The sequence below is a fragment of the Cicer arietinum genome, chromosome 4 (genome assembly GCF_000331145.2).
Source record: "Cicer arietinum cultivar CDC Frontier isolate Library 1 chromosome 4, Cicar.CDCFrontier_v2.0, whole genome shotgun sequence".
NCBI lineage: Eukaryota > Viridiplantae > Streptophyta > Magnoliopsida > Fabales > Fabaceae > Cicer > Cicer arietinum.
In genome coordinates this window covers 62,199,759-62,219,869 of record NC_021163.2, presented here as the reverse complement: position 1 = coordinate 62,219,869, position 20,111 = coordinate 62,199,759, and the positions used below count along the sequence as shown (strand labels likewise).

General features: G+C 28.7%; 2 protein-coding genes across 2 annotated transcripts; both read right to left on the bottom strand.

Annotated features, from left to right (window-relative positions):
• Nucleotides 1-7,343: 7,343 nt before the first annotated feature.
• Nucleotides 7,344-8,107, bottom strand: LOC101508556 (uncharacterized). Its single transcript, XM_004498923.4, has one exon. The coding sequence runs from the start codon at nucleotides 8,012-8,014 to the stop codon at nucleotides 7,517-7,519; it is 498 nt and encodes a 165-aa protein (XP_004498980.1). The 5' UTR covers nucleotides 8,015-8,107; the 3' UTR covers nucleotides 7,344-7,516.
• Nucleotides 8,108-14,608: 6,501 nt separating this feature from the next.
• LOC101508232 (U-box domain-containing protein 30-like) lies at nucleotides 14,609-16,326 on the bottom strand. Its single transcript, XM_004498922.4, has one exon. It carries the CDS (start codon nucleotides 15,974-15,976, stop codon nucleotides 14,669-14,671), a length of 1,308 nt encoding a protein of 435 aa, XP_004498979.1. The 5' UTR covers nucleotides 15,977-16,326; the 3' UTR covers nucleotides 14,609-14,668.
• Nucleotides 16,327-20,111: the final 3,785 nt, after the last annotated feature.

Below are 20,111 nucleotides of genomic sequence, written 5' to 3'. Positions count from 1 at the left end.
AAACTTTCTCTTCTTTCTGAAAGCTCTAATTATTATGTTCATATCATAAATTCTCCATAAGAGATACAAGTGTGCTCTACACTCGCCTCAAAGATGAGGATTTTGTATATCAGAAAAACATCTAACTATTGATCCTTGCTACGGTCCTTTCTATCATAAGATTGTAGTTTTAATTGATAATATGTGCCTTGAGATTTGTAAGCCAATGGATGGCGTTTTGTTATCTCGGTTTGATGATTCAATTAAGACTATATCTCATGATATGGAAGGCTCCCGACCAACGTGGTATCAGAGCCTGTGTACTAGAAGAGGGGGTGCATATGGTATGAATATAAGGAAGGAAACCACTTAATCATGGAAACAACCGAATCAAAACAACCTATTACCATCACTTCTTCAATATCTCTCCCCAAAACCTGTAAAAAGACTGATTCCAATAAAATAGAGAACCTTATCTAATATACTTATGTTCCTGATGATGTACAAATTGCTGAAACTATACTTCCCCTTCTAAGCCCTTATAACATCTTTAAAAGACAAAGATCTTTCACCAGATCTATCAGAAACCTGATCACAACTCACCGTCATCACATGAAAGAATATGTATAATCTTCACGACTTGATCAGTGTAGCCTCAGGGCGACAAATCAAGATCAATATGTTGATTTAGAGATTCCTCTGAATCTTATAAATCATTGGAAAAATGAAGGATACACATCCTTACACTTTGGAGCTGTCAGATTAATCCTTTCTCTCCATGGAAGGAAAAATCTCCCTGTTTTCTGCAAGATAGCATTGTTAGACTCTAGCTATCTTCACTATGAAAACGCAGTAATCGAGACTGTTCTAACTTCATTACATGCAGGAAGTGTAGTTCTCACTATCTTCCCAAACTACAACGTAGGTCTTAATGATAGTACTTTATCAACAAGACTAAAGGTCTAAGTTCAGATCACCGAAACTGATCAAATCCCAGAAGCCATGTCGGCCACTCTCCATCACCAGATAATCTATCGACTCCAAAATCATTCGATAGATTTACCACTCACAGGACGTTCTTTGGATTCGTTATTGGTAATCACCAATAAGGAAGAAGAAACACCCTCAATTGTCCAAATCCCAAGGAGAATCACAAGAGAGGAATTAGCCCAACTAATTCCCCTGGAGTGGATAACGAACTATGAAAAATTCCACCAGGACAGAAGACCAATACAATCCCAAGAAGCCACCTTCAAGAGATCCACTGACAGGACAATCAAAACAATTTTCAAAAAACCAGATGAAGGATCAAGTTCGGCATCTCCTATTTTTCAGACCACGATGATACAACCAATACTCAAAGAAAATTGGTGTCATATTCATGATGTCAGCACTAAAGGAGAACCGATCTATACTGACAAGATATATGACCATTTTATTTGGGACGTAGATCCTAGTAAGTGCGACCCAGGATGTGACTGTTGGATGCATGATAACGATATTGATAGAGATATCATCCTCCCAAAAAGAAAAGGGACGTGCAGACCATCTCCTCCACCAAGTAGAAAACCAGATCCTGACAATGATCCATGGGTAGGAATCCATGATAGAAAGAAACCTCTTCCTATCTACATAGAAGCACTTAAAATCCTCAAAAAAGAAAAGCTTTTGCCACCAAATGACCCTACTCTTGTTTCTTGGTCACCTTCAGACTATTGTAAACCTTTAGACCCTCCAAAAAATATCAAACCAATCCTTTGTTTCATGTACTTAGCTTTTACATTAGAATATGACCAACAATCTCCTGCTCTAGAAAGGAAAGTAGACCCAATCACAAATAGGTCATCCAAACCTTTCATACAACCCAATGAAGTCCAACCTGATGGAAAACTCAAACCTCTGACCCAAGCAGAGGAAGTTCTAAATTGGCAATCGGAGAACATGATTGCTCAAAAAGACACTCTCCAGAGTGTAAACAGAAAGGTGAATAAGATTACAAAAAAAAATAAAAGAAACAGATGAAGATCTCAAATTTCTGTCTCAAAAGATGCAAAAACACTACAAAACCTTAAAAGCTCAGGTCTCTCAGTTGGATCATGACTTAAGAAGGATGTTAGAAGAAAGAACCTTTGGCCAAGAGTTTGACCGAAAAGAAAGAGAAATCAGAATGTTACAAGGCCAAGTGAAAGAGATTGATGACTTCTTGAGAGCTTCTAAAGAGATTGAAGACTTCTTGAGAGCTTCTTGAGACCGTTGAAGATCCTTTCTTTAATCCTCCTAACTTTCCTTCCTATTTCACACGACCAGGAAAACTATCTCCTCTATACCCTACCTATGCTACATCACTACTAGATTACGCCAAATACATACACTCAGCCTATAAACCAAAATCTGTCAGAATTACGAAAACCTCGACCTCGAGGTCCAAAGAAAAAACTGCTTGCTTAAGTGTATCATCCTCTGATTCCCAGGATGTCCTTGAAACACCTCCTCCAAAATTCCAGAAAGAAGAAATTCCAAAAAAAAGCTTCCAAACCATGACAATTACAGAAAACCAAGAATTTCCACAAGAAAATAATTCTCTTCCACAATTCTCAAGGAAAATGGGTGAAGATTCCTCCTCCTTTGAAGAAAATGATTCTTCCAAAGATGCATCACTTGATTCTTCCAAATTCTTCATGGTAAATGTAAAAGAAGAAGGATCCATTTATGAAGAATCACTTGAAGAAAATCCAGTCTCTGGAAAAACAAAAATAAATAATGGACCATGGTTCACGTTTGATGATATACCACCCAGTCTTTGGAGAAAGAGACTCCTTGAATTTGGCGTCTGGCTTGACACCCAAATGATGAAAACAGGTGCAGACACTTATAAGATTATTGAAGAATTTTGTTGTAGAATGACATGCACGTTGAATGAATGGTACCATAACAAATATTGCTGCTGTCCTTGGAATTCTTCACAGCGAATTCATTGGTGATATGGAGATATTTGATAAGAAAAGCAGACAAGAGTTCTTTGAGATGAGATGTTGTTCTCTTAAAGTCAAAGATCTTGAAAGACATTATCAAAGAATGACCCAGAGATATTATGTCCTCAATGGATTTAATGATTATGGTCTAAAAAATACATATATCTCCTCACTGCCTCAAGAACTCCAGCCAGAAATCCATAGGATGATGGCAGCAGCTCAAAAAGATATTAAAGCCCTGAGTCTCGGCCAAATACATCAAATAACATTGGAAGCACTTGAAAAACTATGTAGATTGCACCAGCATTTCTCAGAAATTGTACAACAAAAATTCAAATTCACCAAGTCATGCAAGAAGCCTTACCTGGAAACATTGTGACTTAATGCTTCCGGGCTCAGTTGGATCAAGAACCTTTGGCTAAGAGTTTGACCGAAAAGAAAGAGAAATCAGAATGTTACAAGGCCAAGTGAAAGAGATTGATGACTTCTTGAGAGCTTCTAAAACCCGTTGAAGATCCTTTCTTTAATCCTCCTAACTTTCCTTTCTATTTCACCCGACCAGGAAAACTATCTCCTCTATACCCTACCTATGCTACATCACCACCAGATTAAGCCAAATACATACACTCAACCTATAAACCAAAATCTGCCAGAATTACGAAAACCTCGACCTCCAGGTCCAAAGAAAAAACTGCTTGCTTAAGTCTATCATCCTCTGATTCGCAGGATGTCCCTGAAACACCTCCTCCAAAATTCCAGAAAGAAGAAATTCCAGAAAAAAAGCTTCCAAACCATGACAATTACAGAAAACCAAGAATTCCCACAAGAAAATAATTCTCTTCCACAATTCAAAAGGAAAAAGGATGAAGATTCCTCCTCCTTTGAAGAAAATGATTCTTCCAAAGATGCATCAACTGATGAAAGATTTGAATCCTTTTCATCAGCATCAGAACAAGAATCAGAATCTGAAAGGAATTACGTGAACATTTCCAAATTCTTCATGGTAAATGTAAAAGAAGAAGGATCCAGTTATGAAGAATCACTTGAAGAAAATACAGTCTCTGGAAAAACAAAAATAAATAATGGACCATGGTTCACGCTTGATGATATACCACCCAGTCTTTGGAGAAAGAGACTCCTTGAATTTGGCATCTGGCTTGACACCCAAATGATGAAAACAAGTGCAGACACTTATAAGATTATTGAAGAATTTTGCTGTAGAATGACAGGCACGTTGAAGGAATGGTACCATAATCTTGGTACATTCAAACAAGACGAATTACACAAATTAGCAAATACTGCTGCTGTCCTTGGAATTCTTCACAGCAAATTCATTGGTGATATGGAGATATTTGATAAGAAAAGCAGACAAGAGTTCTTTGAGATGAGATGTTGTTCCCTTAAAGTCAAAGATCGTGAAATACATTATCAAAGAATGGCCCAGAGATATTATGTCCTCAATGGATTTAATGATCATGGTCTAAAAAATACATATATCTCCTCACTGCCTCAAGAACTCCAGCCAGAAATCCATAGGATGATAGCAGCAACTCAAAAAGATATTAAAGCCCTGAGTCTCGGCCAAATACATAAAATAACATTGGAAGCACTTGAAAAGCTATGTAGATTGCACCAGCATTTCTCAGAAATTGTACAACAAAAATCCAAATTCACCAAGTCATGCAAGAAGCCTTACCTGGAAACATTGTGACTTAATGCTTCCGGGCTCTGATGTATTGAACCAGACCTTTTTTAGAGCCACAATATTGCACGTGTCTCGATCTAGAGCTTTATAAACATTGCTGTAAGTTCCCTGTCCTACCTGCAAAATGTAAATAACATAGGCCAAGTCAACTATAGCTTGCTCCCTTATGCCATGATGTGTTAGTATAATCTTCCAATTTTGGTTTTCCCTAACCAACCTTTAAATTAATGAATTCCATTTAACTTGCATAATAACTTCTTTTATTCTATTCCTAGATAGAAAGCAAAATCATGATTCCATGATTGCTTGAATATTCCTGATATAACAAATCGGATCCTTCATTACACTTAGCACATACTTTTGAGTTATGACTAACTTACAAGGCTTTTGATACAATCATGCATTACATGAACAATAGAAGTATCTATCTTCTTGTACCTTACTTGGCAAAATAATAATAATTGCTAAATTCAAATCACCTTTCTTAATTTGGGATCCAAATGAAAATATAGTCAACTTTGGAACTCCTTAGATTGAAGCAGAGAAAAATATAAATTGCTGAAGACTAATGCCACATCATGAAAAATATTTGGAAACATTATTAAATAAATAACCAAACTATCCACACTATCAATAGCAATTGAATAACCAAATCATTTTGTACTTAGAATTTTTCACAACCCCTCATCATATATCTTCCTTAATCCACTACTCGTGTCTCCGCTTGAGTATAAGTGTGCAGCCTTCCCTTTTGTCAATCGAATGGTTGCAAATTCATATCATTTCTCCCATAATGATTCAGAGATTCAATATAGTGTCATTAGAAAGGGGTAGTCTTTCAATATTGGTATCACAATTGTGTATGCAGTAAAGTTTTAAAGATTGCCTTGTGTGTCTGATAATAAGTTTTAAGTCGGTGGAATAAAAAATCAGTTTCTAAAACAGAACAGTTTATGCTTACAGTATTACACATTTAATATTCTACTATGTGATGTTAATTGTAATAATGCACTTAAAAAAAGCTTACCATATCTATAGCAAGAGTTGAGAACCATAGAAAAGGAAAATTACATTATTGCTTGCTACATATGAAGGTGAAATAAATTGATAAACATTGTTTACATACTGAAAAGCAACAAGAAACTATTGACACTATATTTATATATAGCTATTCATTCCAATTCCTCTTTTCTCAAATACAGTGCCATCTTCTAGCATAGCTGTGTAGTTGACTGCCATGACAATTTTACCAAAACAAATTAGTATAATTAGAACAAACCACTAATGTTCTGTCATACGCTGTTTAGTATAAAATGTTGTCTTATAGCGGCTATATAATAGAGGTGCTATTGCACTGTTGCACAATAGAATTTGAACAAACTGTTATTTTCCGCAATTAGCAATTAATAACACTAAAATCAACTAAATCAATAATGAAACTTGAGTCATTATCTTACCAGTAACATTTGCACCCTCATTAGCTGTGAAAGCACCCTCCCCTTCTTTCAAAATCTTCTTAATCACCACGGAGTCGCCAGTAACATTTATGACAGGTTTGAAAGACACCAATTCAATCTTAACATGCAGCACTGAGTTTGGGGGAATCGAATGGAACCCGCTACCAGATTCTCTTCTCCAAGCTTTTGGGGTGGTGCTGATTCGATTACCTCACCTTTTTCTTTGTCTCGCTTCTCGAAGACTCCAACAATCCTCGGTTTAGGAACACCACTTTCTCTGTCTTAACCATAAAAAAGTGTTTGCAATGTAGCATTCTAAATTCTATTTTTTTTTTTTTTTAATATTTTTAATTGGACTGCAGTATAATTGATAGTTGGGATGAATAAAGTCCTATCCTTACTGTTCCCATAAATTTTGTAACGATTTTTTTTAGAATTCTAAATGTTCCCATAAATTAATGGAAGAGATTATCCCCTTCTAGGATTATGCAACATATTCTCTAACTAGGTGATATAGATAAGCACGTTTCTAAATTCTAAACTACAAACAAAATTATTGAGTGGTACTAGTAGCTACTCAAATAATCAAGTAAGCACATCTCTCTTTATTATTATTATTTTTTTTTTACTTTTGTTCCTGTAAAAGAAAAAGATAGATCTTTAACAGTTTTAAGTGAGTCAAACAAGTATTTTCAACAAAAAAAAAAAAAGTGAGTCAAACCAGTATCCATCAAAAAGATGAGAGTTCAATTTTGGATCCTTTACAACCAGCGTGAATTTTTGACTAAAATTGTCATACAAGTTGCATATGATCTTGCCCAAAAATAGTCATACAAGTTATTTACATGTTGTGCTAATATAATTTCACTAATTTGTTTATTATCTAATTAATTAATAATAACTAAGATAGCGATTATAATAATCTAATTCATTCAAATGGTACTACCATATACATGTTTTCTTATCCAAAAAATAAAATATTGAAATGTTCTGGTATATTCCATCTCAAATATCATATTTCTTGATAATTTAAATTTAAATTCAAGATTCGTATTTGTGTGGAAGTCTATTGATTTTATTTATCATTTTATCTATAAACAATAAAAAAAGAACCAACGAATGTCAAATTAATAAATATTCTTTCACAATTAATATTTAAACAGAATTTTCTAAACATTTCCCAAGTTCAAACAAAAGCAGAAAACAAAAATAAAAAATCAAAAGCCCAAATTTACAAATCTTATCTCATCACTACATATACAAAAAACAATTGATTAATTATTTATTATACATTCCAAAACACAAGATTCAAATAGAAAGAGGTTATAATAATTCCATTAAATCTCAATCCCCAAATTTCTTACAATTATAATAATTAAAATATTGCTAACACTAAAAGGCTTTCAAAAATCAACATTCCTATTACCAAGAGCATAACTTTTAGATCTAGGATAAGAATCATGAACAATCCCAACACCACCCCTTTTCTCAACACTAGAATAATCAAAAGGCATATCTTCATCAATCTTAGCCATTCCAACACTACTTGACTTAGGCAACCCTTTATTTGATTTCTTCAATTGTTGTTGTTTTAGAACCAAATCCATGTCAATTCTATTAACCAAAGTTCTAGCTGAAGCAGCTCTAACAAGTTCAGCAAAATCTTCACTATTATCTCCAAATGATGATGTTGTTGATGATCTTCTTGATGTTGCAGCACTTTGGCTTCTTGACAAAGCAGAGAATTTTCCAGCAGCATCCATTGGATTTCCATAATGCATATTTTGACCACAGTTTGTTATGCTTCTTACGTAAGCATCTCTTGCTTTTCCAAGTGCTCTTATTGGTGAACACATGATTCTCACGAACGTGTTCTGGCTCTGTCCCTTGCTCTTCATCATACTAATTATTATGAATGTGAATGTTGTGAAGAAATGTTTGTGTTTGTGTGTATTTATATGATAATATCAAACCGTGAGCAAGAGGATTGGGGAGACTTTTTCATAGCACACCGGATTAAGAAAATATAATTAAATTAGTATATTTAAGTATTGGAGATAAGAATGAAAATAGGGAAACGTGTTTCGTTTAAATATAATAATCAAAGTTTAGTGTTTAAGTTTATAAGCAGAAAACAAATGCTATCTTTGCCCTGCTTTGTATACATGTAGATTACACTTTACACAATAGAATTTACTTAAAATAAAAGATAAATTAAATGTTTGGTGGATAAATCAATAGATATGTGTAATTTTTTGGCCTAAAATTTAATATTAAATTATCTTTTTTTGTTTGTTTTTTGACAAACAACTATATTTTCTAAATGTGAGATATTTTTGGACCAAATATAAAAATGATATTCTTAAAATGAAAAAAATAACTACTTTATCTATATATAAAAAAGAAGTTTGAGTAGAATACAAATTAAAATAAAACTGTACTAAATTAAATTTGAAAATAAATAAAAAACTAATAGATGGATAAAGTTGAATTTGAAAAATTAGAAAATTCAATTATCTTTTTCAAATTTTGAAAAATTAAATTAAATAATATTGAAAATTTATAATAAAATATAATTTAATTAAAAAAATATAAATGAGATGTTTGATGAGAAAGTTTTGCTTTGATAAAAAAAATATGTGTTTTGTTAATATATAAAAATAAATGAAGTTTGGTGAGAAAGTTTTATTTTGATAAATTTTGCTTTGATAATAAAAAATGTGTTTTATAAATTAATAAAAATGAAATTTGTTAGAAAGTTCTTGTTTGGTATAAAAAAGATATGTTTTATAACTAAAATTAAAAATAAATAAAAAATTGATTTGAGAATTTATCTATATAAAATAAAAAGTAAAATGGAATTAATATGAAAGCATACATAAGAAAACTTACTATATATATATATATATATATATATATATATAGGAAATAAAACTTACATAAGAAAACTTACTATAATACTAAAGACCACAAACGATTTGTTGTATCATAATGCAAATTAGAGTTATTTTATCGTCATTTGAGTATTATAGACAACTTAGATCAAATAACTTATTGTTTGGTTGAACTTCATTATTGGATCAAATAAGATTGGTTGTACAAGTACTATAAATAACTTAGATCGAAGAACTAACCTTTAGATTAAACAAGATTAATTATGTGAGTTGTAGAGACGACTTAGATCAAAGAATCAACAATTGGGTTATAGTGGATTTGTCATACGAATGTTAGGAAAACCATAGATCAAATAACTGATTGTTGGATCAAATTGAATTTTTCGTATGAGCAATACAAACTACTAAGATCTAAGAACTGATTGTTTTAACCTCTATGAAAATATTATATTTTTGTCGTAATATGATCAAACTTTGCAAATATACTCTCTTTGTTATTTCTTAAACTTTTGGCATTTGAAAATTTTTATATTGAATTAAGTTGTTGTTAAAAATTTCTAAATTTCTTCTAAAAATAAAAAATTCTAATTTTTTATGAGATAATGTTTATAATGTTTTAAATATTTAAATATATTTTAAAAAATTATTCAATAGTTGAGATAATCCACATAATTTGACTCTATATAAGAGACTAGGATAATTGATGAAGAAAACAATTTCTATAAAGATTAAATAAATATATAATAAAATCATTCAGTATTTATATTTAATAAAATATTATATTGTATATATAACCAATTTGTTATCTTAAAACCTAACAATTTGTGTGTAGAAGTCACCAGATATGTCTTCCTTAATCTCATCCACATGTGTTCGGTCCCTGTTAATTTATTTTAATTAGAATTTTTTAACCTCTGTTTTTGTTATTAATGGTAATGGGGTCAATGTGAAAATAACATAATTTATTTATAAAAGTCTTTAAATAATATTTATAAATAGAGAGAAAAATAATGTACCCATAATATTTTAAAGGGCAGCTTAAGCTTTACCTAATTTTAATGAATTTATTATTGGTGTTGTTTAGTCTAGGTGTTGAAATTTGAAAACGAGTGAAATAGGTGACTTGGATTGGAGTCTAGCTAGAGATGGAGATAAGTTTGAATTTTTTGTTTATTTTGAATTTTGGGTGTACAGATAAGATACATTAGAAGGGCTTATGTTCTTTTACTATTTAATTTTTTAGTTTACTTAATTTAATACATAGATTTTATATTATTATTGAATCGTATTTACTTTATTATCTCACTTTATAATTTATTTTTATTTTTAAATATACTAGTGAAATTTACGTACATTAATTTTTAGAGAATTGTGAAATTTTTAATTCATATCTACGTTACAACTCATCAAATTTAACTATAATATAACTTGTATTTACTAGACGACAATACTTCTTCAAACATCATAGCGCGTCAGGTTTAACAGTAAAACTATTTAAGTTTTGATTGAGATGTGTCTACATTTATTATCTAACAATGAACAAAATTATCTCTCGTGAAAGGACGTGAAAAGATATGTGGGAAAAAAATCTTAAGAAATATTTATACAAGAGTTGATTTGATGAGTATGCATGTTATATCTATTTAACTTTTAAAGTTTGTTACATTTTTTCATATGGACTATTGGGTATGTTTAAGATATTCAACAAAAATAAAAAGTAATATATTGCCAATATAATAAAACTCTTCAATCAATAACCTTATTTTGTTTTCTTAAGTTGCACGCCTTATTTGGCAATACTTAAAATTTTCTAAAAAATTTTAGCTTAAAAGAATAATTTTCAAATTAAATTATGTAAATGTATGCTTAGTAAAATTAGCTATTGAAGTTATAAAAGAAATTATAACAAAATGAAACTTTTCTAACCATGGGCGCCCCTTATATTTCAAGAATGCTATTATTACAATTTTTTCATATAGCTTGTAACATCATGTCTATGTGAAGAAAATTATTAAATTAAAGATATATGCTGAAGATATATAATTTGAGTGGAGTGTGGAGGCGTTATGCTTTGAGAAGAAACCAAAGATATCCCATGTTGGCAACTAAGAAGACTCCTTTGAATTTTGTTTGACTAATTTGTCGCCCCATGTTCCTTTTACCAACTAAAATCACCTACTGAAGTTGTTAATATATATACTTATTTTACTTTCAATCTAGAAGATCTCAAAATGAATTTTGTTTTTTTTATGTTTTGCAAACTTGGTTGAGTGATAATACATGATATGTTGTTATATATAATAAATTTTATTGAGGATAATATGTTTTGAGTATGCTATATGAAAAGTATGAAAAATTATTGGTGTGTAATGAGTATTAAAAGACGAGTCTTTTAATAACTACATTTACATAATGATTGTTGTGAAAAAATCATAGTATGCTCATGCATAGTGATCGTGATGGGCCACAATGTTAGTGGTGATCGTGATGGACCACGGTGTTAGTGGTCACCGTGATAGGCCACATGATTGTGTCATAAGTTGATTGGTTCATCTTATCTTTACTAGGATTTTTAATCGTGTAGGTCTGCGATAGACTGCACTCTGGTAAATCGTGCTAAGTGGTAAAAAAATTGAATATAGTTAAAATGGTAAAATTGTATTTTCATGTTAACTGGGAGGTGGGATGTTTAGGTGTGGGGGTGCAGGGTAGAATCCCCATTAAGAATAAGAGCGATCAAGAAAAAAAGATGGCCTACTCAAAGCAATTTTCGCATGTCCTATTTTCTCCTTAGATCTTTCATGCTATATCTGATTTTCAGGTCTTGTTATATTGTTTATTTTATTTAAATTGATAGATTAACTTTTATTTAATACAAACATATTTAATCTATAACTTTAGATATTGCATATCCGAAAATATATGTATTATGGTCACTTGAGTTTTGTCAAATTTGTAGGCTTATTCACAAATTCATCTTTTTGATTTTTGGCGACTTTATATTTGTGTTGGTTTGTATTATATAAACGAATATTATTTTTAATAAAAGAAATTTACAATTTAAAAATATCCATATCCAATTCTCTATGTGGAAATTCCCGGTTCTAAGATAAGAATTGTTTCAACAAATATAAGTTAAAAGCATTTATGACCTGATATATTTTATGTTTGATGTTTGAATGCATTGAATAAGGATTTACATAAAGGGTCAATCTAAATTTCAAACATGAATGATTTAACTAAAATATATTGTTGTTATAAATTAACCAAAACATTCGTATATTAAAATCATGTATATATTAGAGGAATCACCTTATATGGATATTAGAGGAAACAATTTTTTTACCATTATAACTCGATTGTTGATTATGGGGGAGTTCCTTTGATTATGGGGATTTTTTCTACTTCCAATTAAAAATGTTTTAGTAATCACACTATTTTTTCCACAAACATTATTCAAACAACAATTATCAATTACTTTTCAACAAAATCAAGATTACGACCATTCCATTTTTATGCGTACGTAACAATGAGGAAACTCCCAACCAAGATGTTGAAATTAATTAAATAGATTATTACAATGATTATTCAAATTAAGGGCAAGTAAGTGACTGGATTGAGTCCAATCATGAATTACCCTAATTTTTTATTTCCGTTTGTTTTTTCTCCTATCAAAATCTAATCAATATATAAGTCCATCATAATTATGTTTCAATTCAAACCGTTAAATTGAGAACTGAGAGTTCTACTATATATGTGAAGAAGAAGGACCATTTCAATTTCAATTATAATGAACATGTTATTTCAATAACGTTTGAACTTTGAATTATGTTATTTTCACAAATAAATTCAATTCAAACTTGTACGAAAATAATACTAATTGAGCAATTTCTTAAGCAACATTACTAAAACTGAGTCAGAAGCATAGTGGAATTTTTTTAGCGAATGACTAAACATTTTTGATTAACTTATTAAAAAAGAGAAACGAAGGAATCAACCCTCCTCTTCATGATTTTAAATATGTAGTTAATTAATTGGACTTTTGTTTTCAAACATTTCAGTAGCCAACCGATAATGTTTTATATGTAGTTTTTTCGTGTTTTATTAAATATCTCTAGTAACGCAGTGTTGAATAATTGAATTAGTAGTGAGTTTTTGCAACTCACTCAGGTTGACTTTGGTTATATATTATAGTGTTTTATTATATATTATATTTCATTACAAGATAGTAACAGAAAAAGTGTTGGAAATTCATATGTGAATTATTATTTTACTCTTTCAAATTGTATGAGAGTTTCATTTTTAAGCACAATTAGTATAAAAAGTTTTACATATTCAAAAAAATAATGATCAATCATGTAAATAATTTTATGAATAGTTATAACAAATTCAAAAATTGTTAATAATCTAATTATTATAATTGATTGACACTATAAAACTTTTTTTATATTAACATCATATATAAATTAAATTTATAGGGTTAGAATTAGTGGTAATATTTTTATTTTTTAAAATTGAATCTACAAAAAGTTTTTTACCCTATAAATTAAATTTTTTTATTTTTAGTAATTCTAACCCTATAAATTAAACTTTTTTATTTTTGGTGGACCACGTTTTTAACCATAATTACTTTCAAATACTTTTTCGTCAATCCAATAAGTGATATCAGAATTCTGATTAGATTTATTGAAGAAATAGAAATAAATTTAACTATTCAAATGTAATGAGTTTTTATAACAAAAAAATTTCCTAAAAGTGGAGTCATACGTGTTATGTTAGTTGGTAAGATGATATATTGTACTCAACTAGATTGATTAGTCTTTGCATAAAATATCATATTTACACACAAATGTTACTCATTTAGCATGGGTTCTATTATTATCTTCTAATAGAAGCTTCTTGAATTGGGCCACACTCAATAGCAGCCCATTGGGTCACATCAAATAGTGTTAAAAGGTCCTTATAAGACTAAATTTGAATAAATTAAAAAAATGTTCTCATTAAATTATTTTGTTTAGTCAAAACAATGGGACCACTAGCTGCCATTTTTGAGTCTCCATATCTTTCACCCTTTTAGTTTCTGTTCAAAACAATATTTGCTTCTTCTTCTAAACAGAATCTTCAAAACATTAACATTAGTCCACATTCTAGCTTCCAGAAATTCCAAATTCATCTTGTTTTTCACCACATTTTTTTCACTAAATAAACAGGAAATGAATCCCTTACTCATGAAAGAGTAATATGTGATTTTATTATTCCATAAGATAGAGAAAATGCATGAATGAGTTTTTTTTAATGGTTAAAGATCATACTTTAGATTTCATGTGTAAATTACACATGAGAGAATTCAGTACCAAAGAAACAAGTTCAAACAAATTGGAAATAACACCATTTCTATTTAGAACATTAAAATATACATTTTTTGTTATAATTTCACAATTCAGCATCCAACTATTTCAATATAAAAAAAAAATACCTCATGGATGATGGACTATAGTTGTAGAGTTGTGGACCATACCATATATGAACAAATTGGCATATATCAAATGATGATATATAATATTAAATTGGACAAAAATAAAAAAGAATTTCATAAACATATGAACAATTGAACATAGTTGACTATATATGAAACTATGAACAAATATCTATTTATTTTTTTCATTGTATTGTAGTAGTAAGCATACAATTAGAAATCAAAATACTAGTAGAATAATTCACACTACACATTTTCAAAAACTCAGATGACATCTGTTTCAAAACAGGATTACAACCACTCTGAATCACCAACAACAATTTTGATGCCAATCCAGCTTCCACAGCTTTTGAAGCACATTCTTCAGGTGCAAGCTTATAAATAGCCCATAATATTGACAATGCAAATTGAGTACAATTTTCTGATACTCTCATCAACATCTTAACCACATTAGGAATTATATTTGGACATTCTTTCAAAGCCAATTTCCCTTCTTCAATTGTTGACAACATTTCTAATATATAAAGTGCTATTTCCAAACACTCATTATTCAAATTTGGTAACACCTCAATCAATTGAGGAATTGCTCCAATACTTATCAAAGAAATTCTAACTTTTTCATCACAACATAAAACAAGTTTAACTAATTTGAGTCCAATTAATATTCCATTTGAGTTTTTCTTATCTCTCACTAATCTTAATAATCCAACCAAAAGACTCAAACTTGACACAATTTCAATCTTATTAGTGTCATTATTTTCCATCAACAAAACTTCAATCAACTTAGCACAATTCATCTTTGTTTCAATAGTTCCTTCATTCATAATATCAACTATCAATGAAACTTTACCTGGATGCATAAGATTTCTCTTCAATTCTGAACTCAAATCCAAATTCACAATTATTCCAATAGCTTCACAACCAACAACATGTGAAGTAAAAGGACCTAACAAAGAAGAAACCAAACCAACACCACCATTTTCCAACATTGTTGTCCTTGCACAAACATGAGCAGCAACAAGTTTTCTAAGATCCTTAAGAACTTTAACTCTATTTTGACCCTTTACCTTTTTAAGTGTCTCCAAATGTTCCAAAACACTTCCTTGAACATCTTCAAGCTTCTTCTTCATTGCAAAGTACTTGTTTGAGAACCATGTGAAGATTAAGTGTCTAAGTGTGTTGTTGGGTGTGATTGAATCATCCCATAAAACTTGCATTGTTGTTGGACATGTTTTGTGACCAAGTGACAACCATTTAAGGATGTTTGATTTGTCATAGGTTTGACCAGTACAAAGGGTCACAGGTTGTTGCATTGGTTCAAGTGAAATTGGACATATGAACACTGAAGGAACATCAATTGATGAATCATGAAGCTCTAAAATCATCATTTTTAGATCCAATTTTTCAGTGTCTAAACAACTAAAAGCACAACCTTTGAAATCAGTTTCTTGACCCATCAAAAAATTAATCTTTATATCCTCATACAATGGCATTGTTGCATACCCTTTTAAGAGGAAACTCTAAAGATTGAAGAAAAACAAAAGATTTTAATAAACAAAATTTGGGTTTGAAAGTGTGTAAGGATAAGAAGCGTGTGGGGAAGAAAAAGGAAGGTTGAAAGAAAGAAAATGCTGTCAAAGGGACAAACTTTTTTTGCTTTTGCTTTTTTCCAATAATTATTTCTTTTTCTATGGTCAAAAAGTGTTACCTTGATTATTATTATTATTCATCATCAATGACATGATTGAGTCTTCACTAACACCAAAGCATTCTTCCTCTTCAAGCTCTTCAAAAAGTAAGATATCATCAATCCAAGATTACCCACATGAATGAACTAAACAACATTAAAACAAAAAGTTTCATTTTAATGAGAGGAGAAAGAACAAAATGACTAATAAAATAAATGATAAAAGAAAGCTTGAGCTTACATTGTGCATTTGTTCTCATCTCATCTTGGGTAATAATCTTTTGTTTTTCACACTATTTATGTAGAGTAATTACTTTATCTTTTTTTTTTGTGTGAAAATAATTATTAATTTATCTAAATAAAATATAACTTATTTCTTATAATTTATTTTTAAATGTAATTATTTGTTTAAATAATTATTTTTAAGAGTTTATCCCTTCCTTGTAATTTTTTTTTAAAAAAAATCTAAAAATTATTTAAAATAAAAAGTTGTCTTAAGTAGACTCATGTGATTTTTTTTACTACTAGTATTTTAAAATAAATAATTATCATTAGGCTAAACTAATAAAAAATAACTTCTATATTTTAAAATCTTTAACAAATCATCTCTAAATTATAAAATACTAAAATTAATTATCTTATATAACTAATATCACTCGAACTCTCATCAAGATTAAAGAAGTGATTTCAAAGAAATTATTTTTCATTTTTTTAAAATTAATATTTCTTGTGTTCTTAAATAGAAACAAAAATAAATAAATAAATAAAGAATTGATATATTAAATTTAAATTATAATTTTCTTTTACTTACTTTTGTTATATTTAAGATCAAAATAATATATAAAGTACTAATTAAATATAATTATTCACAAATGAAATATGCAAGTTTTTTATTAACATAAATTTTGCAATAGAGTAAGAATATAAATCTGTTATCTATTATTAATACACTTAAAATTAGTTTGTATTAAATAATTAAAACAATATTTTATTTTTTTTACATGGGTTCACGTTTGAGCAGTGTAACTTTTTCTTCCCACGTGCAGTCCTATGGTTAGAGTCAGTGGCACAATGCGCAAGGTGTGTTGTTCATTTTTTATTGGTAAAATCGTTATTTTAGTTCTTAATCAGTGTTAAATTGCTTTTTAATCTAATAAATAAATTAAAGTAATTATATTGATAATAAATTATATTGATAATAAATTATACTTTTTAAAAATTTTATGATGATAAATTATATCTTATAAAAAATATTTAATTATTCAAAATTAATTTAAATATATATTAAATTAATTACAAAAATGATGATGGTTTATAGTTTAAAGAATTAAAATAATTGTTTGTGGTAAAAATAAAAAAAGTTTTGATTCCCTCTATCCATTTATGAGTATGAAGTGTGGGGCCCAATAGGGGACAATCTTGAATTTGACGACGCAACCTGGGACAGATAGTCAAAAAGGTAAATAGATGCCACCAACCACAAAATTCAATTACTGGTCCAACAACACAAAGAGGGAATCATTTCAATTTCAAATATACTCGTCTCTTATCGGGATGCTAATTGCTAGCTATATTATTCTCTTCACGTTTATTTTAAAATGCTAATAAGTATTTTAATATTATTTGTTGAGATAATAAAATAGAATACGTCAAATAAAGATATATTAAAACTTATATTTTCAACACTTTACAAATTTATAAATTATTATTTTCAATGCAAATATTTTATTTTTTATTTATTAACTATGTTCTAATGATACTTATTAGTCAGATTTTTATTAATATCATAAATATATAATACATAATATTATATTAAAAATATAATTTAAAAGGTCCTGCTAATATATATCCTAATAATTTTTAAAATATATTTTTATAATATTTAAATTTTCAATAAATTAAATATACAATTTTTAAAATATAATTTCAAATTTTGAGTCAGTAATATATGCTCCAAAATACGTGTTAACATTTGTATTTGAAATTTTTTTCTTTAAATTTCAAATAAGCAGATGAAATATCTCCATTAATATTTTTTTTTAGTTGTACGAGTATATTTTCTATATTAGTTGTATAAATACTAGTGAAAAAAAAATACATTCATAAGAAATATTCTTAAACAAATCCAATAATATAAAAATAGTTTGATTGTTATGAATCGATAATCTAAAAAGTTTTATGGTACATTATAATCATTTATAAAAAATATTTTAGAGGTTGTTTTGATAAAAGTCAAATAATTTTTCTTATTTAATGTTTGTGATTAATTGACAGTGTAAAAATTATTTACAATAATAATGTATATAAATTAAATTCATAGTTGTATTGATAATTGATAGTTTGTTATGAACTGTTAGTGTAAAAAGTTTTACATTGTCACCACATCAAACTCATTCATGTAGATGACTTAATAGGTGGTTTTAATTTTAAAAAAAACATATTAAATATATATATTAATATAATAATTGTAATTGATTGACAGTTTTTTAAAATATTAGTGGAGACATTTCATATGTATTAGTGAATATATCTTCAATAATGAAATACATATTTAACTTTTCACTAATTGATTTTGATAAACAAAAATAAAAAAACTAACTGATCGATGATTAATATTTATCCTATATATGATTTATATAAAAAATTATTATTTGTGTTTTATAATATTCTTCAAAATTTTAAGTATTAGAGATTCAAGAGACACAATAATAATAAAATACATATTTTATTTTATCTAATTGATTAATAAAATACTATCTTTTAACTAATTAACTAATGAAAAATATTTATCTTATAAATTATTTATATATAAAATTATAATTGTTGTACTATAACTAGGGGTGATAATAAGTTAAGTCGTCCATTAGGGGCCTATGGCTAGGAGTATACACGGGTGCGGGTCGATCCGATCACCTAACCCAACCCGATTTTTACCCGTATTCGGTCACTTTTGGGTTCGACCCAACCAATTGAAACCCACTTATATTTGGTTTGGGTAATGGGTTTAACAATTTGAACTTGTCGACCTGACTCCGGAACTAGTTATATATATTTTTTAAAATTTTGTTTGGCAATCCCAATAGTCCAATATTATTAATAACTGATTTTTATATGAATGATGATGCAAGGTGTTCATGCGTCTAAGCTAAATACTGAATTTTTCTCGCAGTTTAGCATTTAATTTGTTTTGGCTTTATAATCTCGTATCTAATTTTTGTTATAGTTTTACATAATAAATGTATGAACGAAAAATTTATGGTTATGTTTATAATGAATTTAGTTTAAATCTTTTACATTTGTAAAATAATTTTTTTTTTTACTTAAATACTATTCATTTTAGTTAAATACAATATATTTGAGTTAAATATTGTTGTTGAATTTATTTATGTATTTGAAGATTGTTGAATTTATTTATTTTTGTTGACAGGTTGATGTTTTTTTTTAATGAATTGAATGATTTGATTGAAATCTTATAGTTTTTAAGACATTCAAGTATTAAATATATTTTCATTCAATATATTTTCCCGTAAAATAAAAAACAAGTTATTATTTATGTATAACTCGCCAACCCAACCCAACATGTTCCTGATTGGATCGGTTTGGTTCGGGTTAAATGAAAAAAATACGGGTTTAGAACTTAACTCAACCCAAAGATAATTGATTGAGTCGGATATCGAGTTTTATCAAAACTGACTCAACCCAACCCACGTACACCCCTACCTATGGCCTAACCTACTTGTGAACTAATCTGATCTAATCTATTTAATAAAAAAGTTAGGTTCAATTTTTTTTAAAATCTATTAACTTAAATAGATCAGAATTACGCTTGTACAAAATCTATTAGACTTTGGGTATTAATATTATTATTTGTTTATTATGGGTATTTTGTTTCTTTGTTTTTTTAGAAGTTTGTTGCAGACTTCCTGGCTATAATTTTATTA